This window comes from Siniperca chuatsi, linkage group LG11, assembly GCF_020085105.1.
Source record: "Siniperca chuatsi isolate FFG_IHB_CAS linkage group LG11, ASM2008510v1, whole genome shotgun sequence".
Classification (NCBI taxonomy): Eukaryota; Metazoa; Chordata; class Actinopteri; order Centrarchiformes; family Sinipercidae; genus Siniperca; species Siniperca chuatsi.
The window spans coordinates 5,254,526-5,271,784 of record NC_058052.1 but is presented as its reverse complement, the minus strand read 5'-3'; the positions used below and the strand labels follow the sequence as shown (position 1 = coordinate 5,271,784).

Here is a 17,259-nt window from a genome sequence, read left to right as displayed (position 1 = left end):
ACATATTTTTAATGAGAGTATAAATAGGATAAATTAATTATAGCCTACTATATTAAGGTATTTTAATTATACGCACGGTTTAAGGAGATTCTAAGGGAAAAAAACAACACGAAAGTCATGCCTTAATTTGTAACTCAAAAGGGCCTTCATTTTTCAATGAAGGTGAAAATACGGTGATGGTTTTTGTGTTATTTGGTCAATATTTGGGATTCTTACACCTTAAAAACCCTTAATCCAGACATAAAACCAATTAAAACCCCCTTAATACATTCAATATAACAATAAACCCCAATTTTTGAGTGAACCTCTGAAGTTGCATCTTAATTAAAAGTAAGGCCCTTTAAATTAAGTGATAGATGGGATGTTATTTGGTCCATTTTAAGGGAGTTTAATTACAAAAACCAGCCCTTAATTTGTCTTAAAGGCCCGAATGTTTCAATTAAGGTTTTCGTGTTATTTGGTCCATTTTAAGGGGTAAAAGCTCCCCCCCCAAAAAACCTTTATCCATCCATCCATTAACAACTTAATATGATAGCCTACAATTTCTTGATATAGGCTAATTGATCCCAAATTTGGGTTGAGCCCTTGAAGTTGCTCTTGAATTGAAAAAGGTAGCCTACAAATTAAGGGGTAGACTACATGTAATGTTCGCAGATTCAAACCCATGCAAATAGGCTAATCAATTAAAGGGTAGGCCTACTTTAATTGATTATCCTATTTAGGCTATATTATAATCCATGAATGTACCCATACATTTTTTTTTTACCTTTTCAGGGATATAAAGCTATCGTTTTCATGGGTAAATTTCTAATTTGATTCCAATAACGTTAGCTATTATGGTCCTACAAAACCCACAATGCACCCTTGAGGAACCCTTGATTTCCTATGTGTGCTTTAGGCTGGCGTGAGCGCGCATCTTAACGGTGAGTGGAGCCCCCCATTCTCAAATGAGGCTGCGCGCTCCCGCCGCAAGAGAAGTGAACGCGCTGGAGGGGCTGCGGTCCCATTGACGGTTCCGTCTCCCTGACAGCAGCATCAGCATCACCGGCGGCGCTGGAAAACAAGAAGTCGCCGCCTCGTCACACAGCCAGCCCACCGGACCGAGCGGAGACCTGAGCCGCCTTACAGGGGACCCCCCCCCCCCTCTCTGCCTGGCCTGAAGGAAGGAAGCGAGATCCCCCTCCCGTGTGTCATCATCCCGACCGACCACCGGAGATAGGCTATGGGCTCCCCGTAAAACGGAGGTGGCGGAGGGGAGACGCGGGCGGTGGGAGGGGGGTGGGGGGAGAAGACAGCGGAGCAGCAAGAGGGAGAAGGAGAGGCTGAAAACGGCAACCGGGAACCGAAGCACTATCACCGTCACCGCTGCTACTACTACCGGAGCTAGCACCGAAACTGCTGCTGCTGCTGCTGCCGCTGCCGCCGCCGCCGCCGCCCTGGGTGCCCTCCGCCACCGCAATGGGAACTCCGCATCAGTCGCTCCAACCGCCGCTTTGTCTGTGGGCCATGTCGTGATCCGTGGGCTCCGCCAGCGGGTTTTCTATCCGTGATCCCGACCGAGGCGAGGAGGAGGAGGAGGAAGAGGAGGAGGAGGAGGAGGAGGAGGGAGGGAAGGTGGTGGTGGTGGTGGGGAAGATGTTCGCCTCGGTGGGCCCTCGGGGCGGCCCGCGCCCACCCGTAGCCCCGACCATCCCGGAGCCGGACCTGAGCCATCTGACGGAGGATGAGAGGAAGATCATCATGGCTGTGCTGGCTCGGCAACGGGAGGAGGAGGCGAAGGAGGAGGCCATGTTAAAGTAAGAGAGATGGAGAAGAGAAAGATAGTGTGTGTGAGAGTGTGTGAGAGAGACTGGGCCTGGGCTATTTCCGTTCTGAAGAAGTCCATCCACCTCCGTTCACTCTTATGGATGAAATGTTTCAGCATCACTCCACTGTATCTGACCATGCATGCATGCATGTGTATGTGTGTGTGTAGGCCTGTGTGTGTGTGTGTGTGTCTATACCATGCAGGTCCCTCCACACAGAACTCACTCACTCACAAGCCCATATAGGCTACAGCTGTGTGGACCAGGTTCACGTCCAGTTTGCAGTTTCTCACTGCTCCTATGAGAGGCTCAGTGAGTGTGGTGGTGGGTCAGGTGTAACTTGCTCAGGAGGGAGGAAGAAGAGGATGGTGGGAGGATGAAGGGGTGTGTCACCATGCCCCATCATCAGCAGCATCACACTCTACTCAGATGAAAAATAAGAACTCTTTTCTCATCTCCGCTTGTCTCCTTAATATCATCACTATCATTCCCACCACCTAGTCAAGTGGCGGGTATTTGGACTTCATCTGAAATATTTCATTTATGGATGCAGCAGAAAATTGCAGAAGTCTCTCTGAAGCCTGGCATCGAGAGTAGTAAAAGTAAAACCCTCCTTGTTGGCTTTTATCTGTGCAGCATCCATCTCAACAGCTGCTGTTCTCAGCTCTGGGGTGCGGTTGAGCTTTTCCCAGCCGTATGCACTGTATGTAGGCCAGTGCTCTTGCAACAGACATCACACAGACTGATATAGAACCAGTAGGCCTATAACACGGGGAGAAAAGGTGCCTGTGTCATGTCATTTTGAATCAGGAGTGGCTTATATTCACTGTGTGCATCCACCTCCTCCTCTTTACCACCACCATACATGCATGGTGAAAAGTCTCCTCCGGATTTGTCACTGCGATCGGTGCAGAACCCACATCCACCCCCTTCCTCCAGGACCAGTAAATGCATCAAGTTGAAACGATGCCTTTCTCACGTTTTCTGCATGGAGCTGCATGGAGCTGCATGCATAGATGGGCAGATAGAAAGATAGACCGACCCACCTAAGCGAGGCGCTCCTCAAGCTTTACGTCCCTGTTCTATTTTAAGCCCTCTGTGCGGACTGATAGCCCAGCACTGGAACGGAAGATCGATTCATTGCATCTAAAGAAGGAAATGTCCAATATATATCTCCGGCTCTGAGTGGCTATGCATCATTTTCATTAATGTATTAGAAGCCGTGGATTCAGTCATGTCATACTGTAGCGGCTGCAAATAAGGCAGGCTGTCAGCACATACACGTCTTAAACTATATTGGCTTCAGCACCGTTTCCTCTCATCACTGTTTGGATGGAGGCTGCCATAGCAAAGCAGTGTGTGTGCGTGTGTGTGTCTTTTACGGTTGGGTCTGCACTGAAAAGCTGCACTGGTTGACTAATACATGCATGGTGAGTGTACTAGCAGTAAGGTAGTGTGGGTTGTAATGCAGAGAGGCAGAGAATACACTATGAGCATTTTAAGATATACTCACCAACAGTCTTCTTGCTATTAAAGCGTATAGGGTCACAGTATATGTATGCACACCTCCCCGTAGGTATATAGCCATAGCAACAATGATGTAATGGTAGATACATTGTGGGTAAACAATGATGTCCTGTCAATAATTATCACCAGGTAAATTGGTATATGATAAAAATGAATTCAATTTACAGAAAGAAAGGTGGATGAACTGTAAATGATAGTTAACCTCCGCTACAATCCTGTATACCTTCTTTAAAAGCCTAAATCCCAGTTACATGAATGGAAAGGTAAAGTACAGTAAAGCTCCTCCCTACAGCAATATAACAAAGCATCAATGATCAATGAGTAGCATTCCCTCACTCACTTTAAAGGTGCGGTATGTGATTCTAATCCAGTGCACGTCTTTTTGCCAAATTCAGCGAATATCTCCTCACGGTCCGCTAGCTGTCCGTTCAGTGTGCGCGCTGTACACAGCCCTGGCTCTGTAATTGGGAAACAAACAAAGTGGCTCGGACCGAGCCACACAACACTGTTCCAGCCATGATTTATGTGTCAGGTAACTTTAAATGACTTGCCCGCGGACATTCAGCTCACTTTCTAGTTTGCCAAGATATGCTGCTGTTGTGATGTTAGCTATAGTAGCAGGAGAGTTGTGTGTATCGCTGTCTGGAGCTGCTGTGCTGGCTCTGGGAAACCGTCTCGTCCTCTCTGGCTGTTAGCTCAATTCAGTTCAGTTCAATTGGGCTTTATTGGCATGGGAAACAGATGTTAACATTGCCAAAGCATGTGCAAAATAAAAACATACATAAACAGAAGAATTGTGATATTAAAATATATACAGATAAGTAAGATAGTATAATAATAATAATAATAATAAAAATAACAATGATAATAATAAATTGTAGACTTGCAGTTAAAATACAAATACAAAAAGTGAAAACTAAACTGCAACATTTCTTTTATTTTTTATGAATGTGTGTGTGTATGCGTGTGTGTAGGTCATTCACTGTCCCTCAGGTTGTGGCATGTTGATACATATCGGGCAGCAAGATATGCCCTGTCTCCTTCTCCTAGGAGTATTTTTAATTTTGAGAGGTCGTTTAGCTCTTTGAAATCTGAGATTACAGAGTTGAACTTGTTAAAGTAGACGTTCCTTATTTCAGTGAATGTTGTACATTGTAGGAGGAAGTGCAGCAACTGTAGGGACAGTTTGCTAACCCACAACCTAGCTAACGTAAGTTTAGGTGTATTACTTGCTGTGTCGCTGTTCGCTCTCTATCATGGTGTGTGTCATGGTATTGGATTTCTCCAGAATCGCATACCCCACCTTTAAGACAGAACAATAGTCATAAATGCTCAAGTATGTGCATTTTATTGATACAGTCAAGCACAAGTGATCAAACTTATTGACAGGTTAGCAGGAAGGATAGGCCTTTTTACTGCACTGTACTGATGAAACCACAAACTCAGTGGAAGTAAATTCTTGCATTGCACTGCAATCACTTCATGTCAGTATTAGCCTTACTAAAGTGTCCTCAAATCGATCACTTATTTTAATTTCACAGAGAGCTAGTATATGTCAATGTCCTCACTTTGAAGGTAGAAACACGTGCCGGACTTATCCGGACGTAAAATGAATACACAGGAAACTCACACAGTATATAGGCTATCCATTGTAAAAGCTCAAGTAGATATAAAATATTATGTAGGTGTGTGGTGTTTGTGCGCATGCTTGCATCAGTTTTTTCTGGACTAGATGAGCAAGATGTGCTATATATAGGTACATTGCAATGCATTGTGATAATTATGTATTGCGTTGTCTATTTTAAATATTTTAGCTGTGCTGATCTACCTATGACGCATAATATTGATTCAATAATATCAATATTCTTATCTGATATCTAGAAAAAGTAAGATATCAGCATGTGGAAAAACTGTGTAGAAGTTTTCTAGAGAGCTGCGAAACATCTCAGAACATCAAGCAAAACCACTTACAGTCAGGCTTTTTCTTATGGAAAAAAAATCTGACCTTAAAGGACATAAGGACCATACCAGTGGTTTTGCATGTTTTAGCCCATGAACTACTAGGGATGTAGCGATCCAACTTTTCCCCACCCGATACTGTATACAATACGTCAACGTAGGAAATCTGCCAGTACAAACTACAAATCCAATACCAGCGCTGTCTTTTCCCCTAAATTACATTACGTGCTTGTGTGGAACTGATTGGGATCATTTTTTATGTAAGGTAACATGAGGCCAAGGATTGCTCTAACACTAAAAATTGAATTGGCAGCCTGTCGTCAATGTAAATGATAATGGAAACACTGAATTTTATAATGACATTGCCAAAAATGTTTTATTTAATGTGGGTCGGTTTAATGAGGTCAGTACTGGTTAGTACAGGAAAACCCAGCATAACAAAATGAATCCAGGGCTAACTGCAGTCTGGACTGATGCTCATATTCAGCTATTTTAACTTATATGAACATAAGAGAAGAAACGTTTAGTTTGTTATACTGTTATACTGCAGGATGACAGGTAAAGTCTGTCCAAAAATCTACGGAACTTACGAGTCTTTAACTGACTTCCGTTAGCAAGCCATTGTTAATTGTAAATTGGGAGTTTTTAAATATATATGAATAAACTAAATACAAAAACAGCAAAGTTAGCTGAAACCAAAGAAAGTTAACAGCATTTTCCTAACTTCGTGTGTTGCAGAGAAGAGAAGCCTATCCAAGCAAGAACGGTGAACCTGGTCGGGCAGAAAAAACCTCCGCAGCAAAACGACGTCCGGTGAGTGGCAACAGCTGTTATTCAACCACCAACTCAATATCACCTAGTCGATATGGAATTTAAAAGTGGCCTAAAATGAGTTTAAAATGGGTGTTAGTATTTGCTTTTGCGTCACTTTAACGTCATTTCACCCCAACCTCCAATCAAGAGCTGGCCTCACATTTCGTGTTTTGTTGTAAAATCTATTTTACGCCTTGGATGAGTCACACTTGTAAAAGATAAACTCATAATCTGGTGAATATCTCTTACAAGTGTGACTCAATCCATTATCATGCAATTTGTATGATACTCTAAGTGGAATGGCACAGGCACCTCATTTAGACTTTTTGAGTTATATTTAGGAAATATGCCTCAGTTGGTGTCACTGAAAATATATTTTAGCAAGCAACACACTTCTACATAGCTTCCGTTGTAAAGATGGACATGTCAGTGTGATAAGTCCGGTCCAGATCCACTTGAGTCATTAGAGACTAGCTGATGTCGTCGTCGTCCTCCGTAGAATTGCTGGCTTAGGTTGGATTCAGACACGCTTGGTGTCTCATAGTTTGCTCAGCTCTCCTGCCAAGCCGCTTGTCTGGAGGAGTGTCTCCAATCATGTCTCTGTGTGTATGTTTCAGTTCAACTTCTTCTCACCTGTATAGATATATACAGGATATATAGATATATATATAGATTGACCAACTGTAAATCACTAACCAGTTCTATTTGCCCATAGCAAAGCCAAGCTTACATAATATAAGTCATATTCTATCAAATGTGTCGGGAATATTCTCATCGATCATTTGAGTCTGCTGTTCTTTGGTCTTAGGGCATAAGTTATTTCATGCTATTCAGTCGACTTTTATCTCCAGCAATTTCGCGAATATGTAGAGATGGGAGTCAAGCTCTGGTCACACCAGAAAATAGCACAGCGATGTTCATGTTCCTTGTGAAATAGGTGGTACTGGAAGCTTGTGACCACTCGCAGTGCTAGCTGGTAAACTACTGTGGCAGCTAACCGCACGCTAGCCAGCCGGAAACATGCTAGCCCTAGTCAGTCACAACTGCTCTCCAAGCTAGCTAGCTGCTTGCTTAATTGGTCGCTTATCCAGACAATAAAGCTTATTCAAGAGACGTAGCTATTTGTACCGTCGACTCTCTGTTCTGTCTACAAACCATGCCTCTTTTGTGGAGCAGTTTATAATCTTAAGAGCAGGGTTATATATAAATGGATGGTGCTAATAACCTATAATAGCTTCCTCTGTTTAGTACTTTGGTCATCCTTTTCATTAGCATGGTCAAGACAGCTTGCAACTGGTCAATGGCGCAAGTTCACTAAAGTTGAACTCATCACGAAAGATTTGTGCGCGATTTGCGGCACAGTTTAGCTGTTTTAAATGCTGGTAAACAGGCCTTTATTTTTCATTTACAGTGTTTTCTCACTCCATAGGTGAGCTACAGCAAGCTAACACAGCTATCAACAGAAGATACTGTACAATAGATGATTCGGCCTAATAGCACCTCAAGCTAGGTAAATGTTTTCATGCCACACCCACAAAAGATGTGCTTACCAGTAAAGTTATTCATCAGACTGCAATGATTTTTTCAGGCCAATAGTGTTGCAAAATAGGAGGGATTATATTGGTCACCCAGGGTTGTGAAAGGAAGAACTTTTTGAACAAACAGTGATAGGGGACAAGCTATTGGGGTATTTTCAGCATTTGGATGGGCACCAGTTGAATCATTAGTTAAAACAGGGTTGATAAAAAGTCAAAGGTACAAGACTGTAAACAGTATTTAATAGAGAAGTCAATTACAAGTTCCAGTCAGGATTGCGGTAAGAAACATTTGATTATGCATTTTCGTGGAGGTTTGTCACCATTTGTGACGACAGAGCAATCAGAATCTGATAGAATGCCGAATCTTGTCACACTGGCATCTCCTTCATAGCAATGGCTATGTAGAATCATGAGTACTGTAGTATTTAATGCTATTTGACATACCAAGCAGAAAAAACTGTAATTTCGGAGAAACAAAGTCGAAATATTTGTCACAGATGACCATAACGTTATAGGATCAATAAGTTATCAAGGAGACGCCCATGATTTTTGACTGACATTGAGGTTATTGTTAAAAAAATAAAATAAATAATAAATAAACTTTCATATGCAAATTAACACTGGGAAATAAACTTTCAACTTCAGCTGTGCCAACCTCTTCTGTATTCCTCTAAATCTGTATATCGTGGAACGCTTCTGTCCCTTTGCAAGCTTGCCAACTAACATCATACTGAGGTGGTTAGAAGTTATCTTTCGCTGAAATAACGCCGCCCATCTCGTCTCCAATCAGAGGGGATTGGATACTTGGTGGGTTGGTTTGGAGCAATTCTTTATAATGGCTCAGCTCAGTGATCATATGTCCTTCACTGCTGTGTGTGTGTGTGTAAAGTCTGGATTTTTGATCAGTGGTTGTTAATACACACTTGAATTGCAAACGTTACTTGAAACAGAGCTGTCGTTTTAATTCTTTGATGTATTAATATCTCCGTCCCCACTGGCCTATTTGCATGTTGAAATGTGACTTTCCATGTATTTCTGTTCGCAGTGACTTCTGCAGCCAGTAATGGCTTTTTTTTTCTGCCACAAAATGATCAAAGGATAAAGCTTGTTTATGTTCTATCTGTGTGCACTGTATGTGTGTGTTGGAGTGTGTGTGTGTTGTTGGATCAGAGAGTGAGATGGAATTACAGAGTAAGTCAGCTGGAGCACATCTGCTTCTCTGAGGAATCCCACAATATGGCCCCCATTTATAACATTATACAATCTGTGCCTTTCCGGTCAGTATTCCCCACATTATTCACCAGACATTACAGTCAGTAACAGTATTCCTTCTGCCGGGGCCATTGAACTGGGACAGAAATAATATCATGTCTATAAAGTGATTCTAATGCAAACCACACCATACCAGGAAGACTGTTGAGCTCCTTGTGGCAAATTTGTGATATTGGGCTATATAAATAAAATTGACTTGACTTGATTCTGTTAGCCAGCATTTGGACCGAAAACAGTACTGTGTTAAAAAACCCCGCAAAGTCTGTGTTGGTGGGGGCCTGGTGGTTCAGGTATGGTTCAACCGTTACCCAGGTTCAACTTTATTGTCTTACGAACCTGCATCTGTTTTTTACCGGAGCCGCTTGTCGGTACCCCAGCTCTGCTAACGCAGCAGTCAGGCAGTGCTAATGTCTGTCTGAACACGGCCTTAGCATGGCATGGTGGTTCAGTGTTATCATATCACAATACTGGATCCTTTATTCTCCCTCTCTGTCTGTCACGCATAAGCACACAGTGAAAGTAACAAAGTAGAGTTAGCCTATTCAAATTATTGTCATTGGTTAGCTTTTGTACTTATCTTTTGACTGATACAAAAGACTGGCTTTGACGACTGTGGCCTAGTGGTAGAGCGGGTCGTCCACCAATCGGAAAGGCGACGGTTCGATCTCAGCTTCCCCCAGACCACACGTCGAACTGTCCAATGTCGTGTCCTTGGACACAACACTGAACCCCATATTGCTCCCGAAGTGTTAGTGTGTCTGAATGAGTTACTTTCTTTGAACCGATGAGCAGTTGGCACCTGCCATCAGTGTATAAATGTATGTGAATGCGATTTGCGTATGTATGCTTTGAGTAGTTGGAAAAGACTAGAAAGGCGATATATATAAGTACAGACCATTTACCATTTACATAAGCACTATCCACAACGATGGAGAAATTCTAATTTCTAATGCCTAGGTAGTAGCTGTTAACATTACCAAAACAGTCTTCCAGAATCAAAATTACTAGTTTTGTGTTAGCATGGTTGTTATCTTGATCATTTGTTAGTAATGCTAACTAGCTGGATAGGTAACAGCAAGAGAAATTCAAAGGAGCTGTTTCGAGCTTGAATCGGTTCATCGATTCATATTTGTGAAGTTTTAACTTGATAAAGTTGGTATTTGGTGAAACATCTAAGGTTAGCATTGTTAGCTGGAAATGTGCAACCTGATAAACCCAATCAACGTTTCTTACTATCAGTATAAAGATCATATCATAATGGAGAACACTGGTCATTTCATTCCTGTACTCATTTCAGTAAGTAAAAAAAAACATAGCTCAGGGAAACCCTAGATGGCAGACAGCAACAGTTCATTATGTATTTCTCAAGGCATAATGTTTATTCACAGAATTATTGTAACGTCTGTGGGAAATAAAGTGGGAAGGGAAACCTGGCTGCTGATGGTTAGTTCCTGCCAAGCGTTTGTCAGGTTGATTGGCTCAGTAGAGACAGAATGGATTTGGACATGAAGCAGCTGGCTATCTGAAAGCACTGTAAGAGAAAATGGCTTGTTTTAAACTTGACCACTGTGTACTTTTTTGTTTATCTCGTGGGGTTTTTAAACTTCTAATAAGCACATGAGTTGTAGTAGTTTCTTAGTCTGTAGGGGAACATGTAATCCTTCAGCTGTAGTTAATCACCATATGCAAGGCCTACAAATGATAATATCACTGTGTCACGATGTGTTATTAATTAGCTTGTGTTACTGAATGCATTTTAAATGAGCAATTCTTTTATGTTTATTAGTCATTTAACACTTGGTAGGTTTTGTTGAAGGTCCACCATTGAAAGTTCTTATGTAAACTAAATATTGCAGTGATTTTGCATACCAGCATTGCACGGAGTTTAACTCATTTAATTCCACACTGTCTGTTATGATGATGTTTGACTCAGTGGAACAATACACAATGTAAACCTTTACTAATTGCCGCCCACCATTGAGTCTGGTTCTGCCCGAGGTTTCTGCCTCTTAAAGGAAGTTTTTCCTTGCCACTGTCGCCAAGTGCTTGCTCATGGTGGGATTTGTTGGGTCTCTGTAAATAATATTATAAAGAATGCAGTCTAGACCTGCTCTATAGGAAAAGTGCAATGAGATAACTTCTGTTATGAATTGGCACTATATAAATAAAATTGAATTGAATTGAACTGCAGTGTAAGGGTGTCTTCACATTACTAAATGTGATTGGCCAGGTGTCCCCTGATAGCAGGGTACCATGGCGATGGCCCAGCAGCTCCGTAGTACCCTCGGTGAACCCTGGGATTGGCGAGGAGTCACTTCCTCGCTTCCTTCAGGAATTGGCTGTTATCCTGGTCTTCCCATGAGTCTCTGCTCCAGCGGGGACCAGAGAGGGACTTGACACACTCTGTTACATTTCTGAATTTAACGTTTCCTGATCACACAGTGTAAAGCATACATGTAGAGGTTTTACACGTTTGTATAAATGTGTGAACTTAGGTCTTCTTTTTTAAAGAAATACTTCCTAATAGTAACAATAACATTGTACTCACCAAGTTAGCTGGTGAAATTTGGGAACACAGCGATATTGTATTGCAGTCTGATGGAACAAACATGAGCAAACAGATGACCACACAGATTTTAAAGAAACCCCCAGGTCGGCCAAACTTATATGGAAGAGAAAACAAAGGTGAACGCTTACATTAATACGCAAACTACCTTTTGTAAACATCCATTACAGTTTAAGGGTTCAGTAGGCTTGAAACAAACTAGTTTTTCTGATGTGTTGTCCGACCACGTCTAAAGACAAAAGTGTTTATACCTGTTCCGAACGGCCACACTCAAAGGCAGGGCGAAAAGCTTGCCATCATAGCCAATTCCTGGCTGCATCACACCGGCTCCCAGAACTCTCTCTAAGGACTTTTGCGTGTCTTTATAGTCTCTGCGCAATGAATAATACAAACCGGCGGCCTCTCCTCGAAGGGATTCATGGCTTGAGCTTGAGAGAGGCAGTTTGACCCTGCCAACCGCTGCGTAAAGAGGGCATGATTGTCGAATTGTCTGTTTCGGAAAGTTGCAAAAATTGACGAATGCAGCCCATCTTCAATTCTTCCATTGGAAATGGGGTACACACACTGTTAGACTTAGTATGAAGGATACTGGGGCCTTTACAAATTGACACCCTGGTTAACATCCTGACATCCTGCTTTGACCTACAGTATACGCAGTAAAAGTTTGTGCAAACAGTGTTACTGTGGAGTGCTCACTTTTTAATTTCACCTTTAAAAAAAGTAGTTTATATTCTGGCTAAACTGCTTGTTTACAAGCTGTCTGATCTGAACCCTCGTGTTTCTTGCCCTGTCAGATTTCTTTTTAGCAATGTTGCCATGTTCCCAGATCTCAGCAATTACTTTGGCGAGTACACTTTTATCCTAACCACAGCTACAAAAATAACACCCAAGCACTAATAAAGCCAAACTGTCCTTTAAGAGCTTTGTCAGGCAATGAGGCTGATCAACTCAACTCAAGGGTGCACGGTGTCATTGATGTGAAGCACCGTGCAATTTCTGACTACACTCCCCAACACCCCAACAGCGTTTTGCAAGAGCTTTTCAAATTTTTTTCTATTTGTTCTCTATTTGACAATATAGCTCCACAAACTCAGAGTTGACTAGTTACTAGTTATCGTATCTTACTTACTCAAGGTCCAGCTGCCCAGCTCTGCATTCCGCCATCTTGGTTTGCGTGAAAAAGTAATCCATTGATTAGCAAATAACAGAAGCCCCTACTCTTTCAGGTTTACTGACCAGGTGCAAACATACAGTTTTTTGCTAGAATTTGAGTGGAAGCCAGTATTGGACAAACATCTCAGTTGGGATCAATGATTAAAAAAACACAGAATCATTTCTTGACATGTCTTCATTCCAAATCACACACATAATTGGTGTACGTTACAATAAATCAGTGAACGCAGCTGAAGGGAGTGTACCTGCTCGTCAAAGCTGTACACAGGCAAAACAAACGCTCCTCTTCAACTACAACTCGTAGGAAAGGAAACCACTACAAATTATGAATGTAACCCACAGTTTGATTTAAATGATGTAAATTGGCACCTTATTACAAAGGAGATTAAAAAAGGGGATGCCAATATAACAACTGGGATAGTTTTGTCATGTTTTTGGGGTGGCATTGCATCGCCTCGCATCCCAGACCGAGCTCTGTATATGTGTGGGTACATGGAAACGTGTGAATATGCTCTACGTGTGTGAATTTCATTGTTTGTGTCGAGGAGTATTTGGGTATCTGTGTGTGTATACATGCTCTGTGTGCGTCTGTGCGTATACATGCTGTGTGTGTCTGTGTGTATACATGCTGTGTATATGTGTGTTTGGGCTGCCTGGCTGTGTATGGCGTTGCCAGGCCATATGGAGCGCTGTCTGGGGAGCACACTACCCACTTAGCTCTGCTGTTGGCTCTGGTGCTCTCTCCATCTGTCCCTCTTCTCTCTCTCATCCTTCCCACCCTCTCTTTCTCTGTCTCTCTTTATCTCCTTATCTTTATCTTTTGTTCTGTCTATCTTTTATTTTTTATTTATTGAAGCTTGGTCTCTTCTTTATTTCTTTCCTTTCTCTAAATATCACTCCTCTCTCTCTCTTTCAGTCTTCTTCTACACTCTATCTTGTCTTAAACGTAATCTGTAATCGTGGTGGTAAATGTTATCTTTCCGCAGCTGCTGTGCTCTTGAACATCCACTCAGCCACCACAGAGCTGGTGAGCCAATAATCGATGAAATGGCCGGGGGTCTGTTGTTGTCGGCTCATTGACAACAAGTGGTAACACAGTACATGTTTCCAGCCACCCCTACTTCACCCCAGCCTCCCACATCCCAGGTGACATGCTGGGTATCCACAGGTCCTGTAAAAGTCCTGAAAAGTCTTTAATTGTATTAAGATCAAGGCATCATTATATTTCAACAATGCAGAATAGATGTAGAATGTAGAATTTTTAAAACAGTAGAAATGTAATTGTAGTGTTAATGTTAATAAATTGATAATAATAGGAATGACAGCTAAAATAATGTCAGTATTAGTAACAGAGCCAATAACAACAACTGCAGTAGCAGTTGTCGAGCAGGAACACGGGGGCAGCAGGTGGCCCACAACCACAGATCCAGTCTCTGCAGCTCTGGAGGCAGAAATACCTGCTGAAAGCGACTGAAGGAGAGAGGCTTTAATTTGCTGGTTTGGCGGTTATACCATGGAGCTAACCTTCTTTGTTTTATTATCTTCTTTGTTAGAGGAGCGATAGAATCGAGTGACGTTCGCAGTGATCCAGCAGCACTATCAACTGGATGGTCAATTTGGGAGGGGCTGCGATTTGCGTAGGAGTCCTCTGTTGGAGACATAACATTGAATTAAATGCAGATGGAAGTGCTTCCTTAAATTTAGCTACAGCAATATAAGATAGACATCTAGAGTAAGAATTTTTGTAGTGTAGTCCAGCAATAGCAGTACAAAAGTTATTAAATAATGGTCCGATAAAGAAGGATTCTGTGGAAAGACTATTAAATGTTCAATTTCAATGCCATATACCAGAACAAGGTCGAGGGTGTGGTTAAAGTGTGAGTTGGGTTCATGTACACTCTGACAAAAGCCACTCGAATCTAATAATGAGATAAACGCAGTACTAAGGCTATCATTTTCAACGTCCACATGAATATTGAAATCCCCTACAATAATTACTTTACTTCACGTTTCTCAAAATGGAGCTGCCAATAAGACGGCTAACAGGAGCTACCTCTGGTCGGTCCGCACCGGCTACTGGGGGCTGGCTAACTACAGCAGCTAATGATTGAGTTCCCATGGTGCGGAACTGCGTTTCCAATTCACTAAGACCCGCCTCCAATGCTACAAATAAACTACATTTATTACATGTACCATTATCACTAAAGGAGGCAGAGGAATAGCTAAACATTTGACACACTGAGCAAGAGAGAGCAGGAGAGTGAGAGGGAGAGAGAGAAGCCATTGCTAGCTGTTAAGCCAAAGAACAGTAGCTAGCAAAAATGAATAGCGTAACTGTGGGATTAGCGAGAAAGTCGTTAAAAAAGGAGAGAGCTATGAGTGCTTGAGCAGAACTAGTGTACGTTTAAATGTATAGCAGATAGTTAGTCACTATAATGAAGAATCAAACAAAATTAACTGTGATGAGCTAGAGCAGCAAAAATATGCTACTAGTAAAACACAAACACTGGTGACCGGAAATGAGACAATAGCTAACAGCTGCCGCAGCTGTCAGCACGTCAATTTATATTATACTTTATTTGAAGCAGTGTTTGTAAGGATTTAGAAGGCATCATGCATGCAGGAGCACATGGTGTGCTCATTAACATTTACCTGAAGTGCATTGGGATCAATTATAAGGGGATTACAAGCACTGAGCTTGTGGTAAACTATGAACCGGTGATGGTGAGCCTCATACTGTAGGGCAAACATAAATAATACTCTAGGAGAAAAGCACTATGTTCTGCCTTGAGAAGGTCTGATATGAACTATGAATACTATGAAACTAGGAAATAACAGGGAATTGCAGTAGAGAAATACCAAACATATGTCTTAAGTACAATGTCGCCATTATGAAGTTTGCCCATTAGAGAGCACTGACAAATTGAAGTGATCATCATAAAAAATAAATACATGAGATGTGTTCATATAAAAAGTAAATCAGCTCATATGGGATACATGATACACTTTACTAAATGCCTTGCCAAGAGTCTTTGAAGATTTTCCATACTGTTACTGTCGGTCTGTTAGGTCTTAAAATGTCTTGCTCACTGACACTTGCAGATGACCCGATCATGTTCTGATGTGCTTATACTGGATCTTTGCTGTGGGAAGTGTGATTCTTTACAAAATACCAAACTAAATTATGTTTCCAAATCTATGTGTGTTCAGACTGAAGGCAAAAAAAAATAATTGCCTTGCCAAATTTGAAACACTGGAGTGTTGTTGCAGACTGACTGTGTGTTTGTGTGACAACTCAGTCACTGACTGATCTGAAAACTTATCCGGAACTCCAGTTCTTTCTGTTTTTTTCCCTCCAGTTTTCTCCTTTTCCCCTTGTCTCTGTGTATTTATGAAGTGAAATCATAAAGCCTCTGGACTTTTTTGTTGAAATGACTTTGTGTTCAGTCTGACCACACAGGTTACACTGCTTCACTTTTATTCAAAATTCAAAATACTGTTTGAATGTGGGAAAAAAAATCAAATATTTGAGCTGGTCAACTGATGTTATTGTATGTTTCACAGCCAGTAATACTGTGTCAGCCACTGCTAGTTACAAGCTAACAAGCTAACAAACAAATTCTGATACGTCTGCTAGTTGCTTATTTTGGTGCACAACAGACTCCTCATCTGGGTCCGACTGAGGCTCACAAATGAATCTCTCCGATATTTCCTCTAACTCTTCTAACGCCATCTTGACGTGCACCACTATCTCACCATGGATGTATGTCTCTCACCCACATCTATGCTCTCTCAGCACCAGTCAACCTAACACGCAGCGGTGGTGGGTGGGGCATTCATAGATCTAGAATTTCTCAATGAGGGAGAAAGAGTAGATGTGCTTTGAGCATTTTTACTTTTTATGTGGGATAACCATGTTAAACAAAATGTTAATCATAGCAGAGTATTTTTACATACTTGAAAACGTGTCTGGAGGGGAACTTTAAGTACATTGGGCTGAATATCAGTTAATTTTGTTAATGAAAACTGTGACAAAATATATTCATCAACAACTTTTTTTTACATGACGAAAACAAGACATTGACGAGATTAAACTGACTTCATTAAACTGTGACTCTATCTCCATACAATATTGTTGATGAAAAAAATAGGTGACTAAAATGGAATTTAAAAATAAAAACTATAATGAAATCTTTCTTTATTTTATTTTCAAACAATCACTTAATCCAAATCTCCTTCTTGTCCTTGGATGGCTGCACATCTTCCTGCATGCCCGAATCATCTTCCCGATGACTGTACACACCAGCAGTGCAATGCCAACAGTGCTAAAGCCTGGAGCTAGCTTCACCCTACGGCTGTAGGAACTCAGCCAACGTGAGGGATGGGAAAAGTACATGATGGCAACAGCGGGACCTGCTTGGAAAAAAACGGGCTGACATTTGGACCCACTTCAAATATAATGCTGAGGAGAGAAAAAGGTTACTTTAAAAAAGTTTTAAATTCATATTACTTAAGCCAACTAAATCACAAAAGGCAGTGGTGTAATGTTATGTATTATTAGCATCCCACAACAATGGGATATTGCATGCACAATATAATTGCTACA

General features: G+C 41.5%; 1 protein-coding gene across 27 annotated transcripts in view; it reads left to right on the top strand.

The window, feature by feature from the left end:
- Positions 1-929: 929 nt before the first annotated feature.
- Positions 930-17,259, top strand: part of LOC122884791 (regulating synaptic membrane exocytosis protein 1-like) — a 108,485-nt gene continuing 92,155 nt past the window's right edge. For 12 of the 27 annotated variants that reach the window (XM_044215150.1, XM_044215146.1, XM_044215168.1 and 9 more), the window contains exons 1-2: positions 932-1,796; positions 6,030-6,104. In XM_044215150.1, coding sequence (XP_044071085.1) covers positions 1,636-1,796; positions 6,030-6,104 — 236 coding nt within the window. In that variant the 5' untranslated portion in view covers positions 932-1,635. Of the gene's footprint in view, positions 1,797-6,029; positions 6,105-17,259 lie in introns of all 27 variants that reach the window. The other 15 variants (XM_044215149.1, XM_044215152.1, XM_044215147.1 and 12 more) reach the window with 5 other exon arrangements.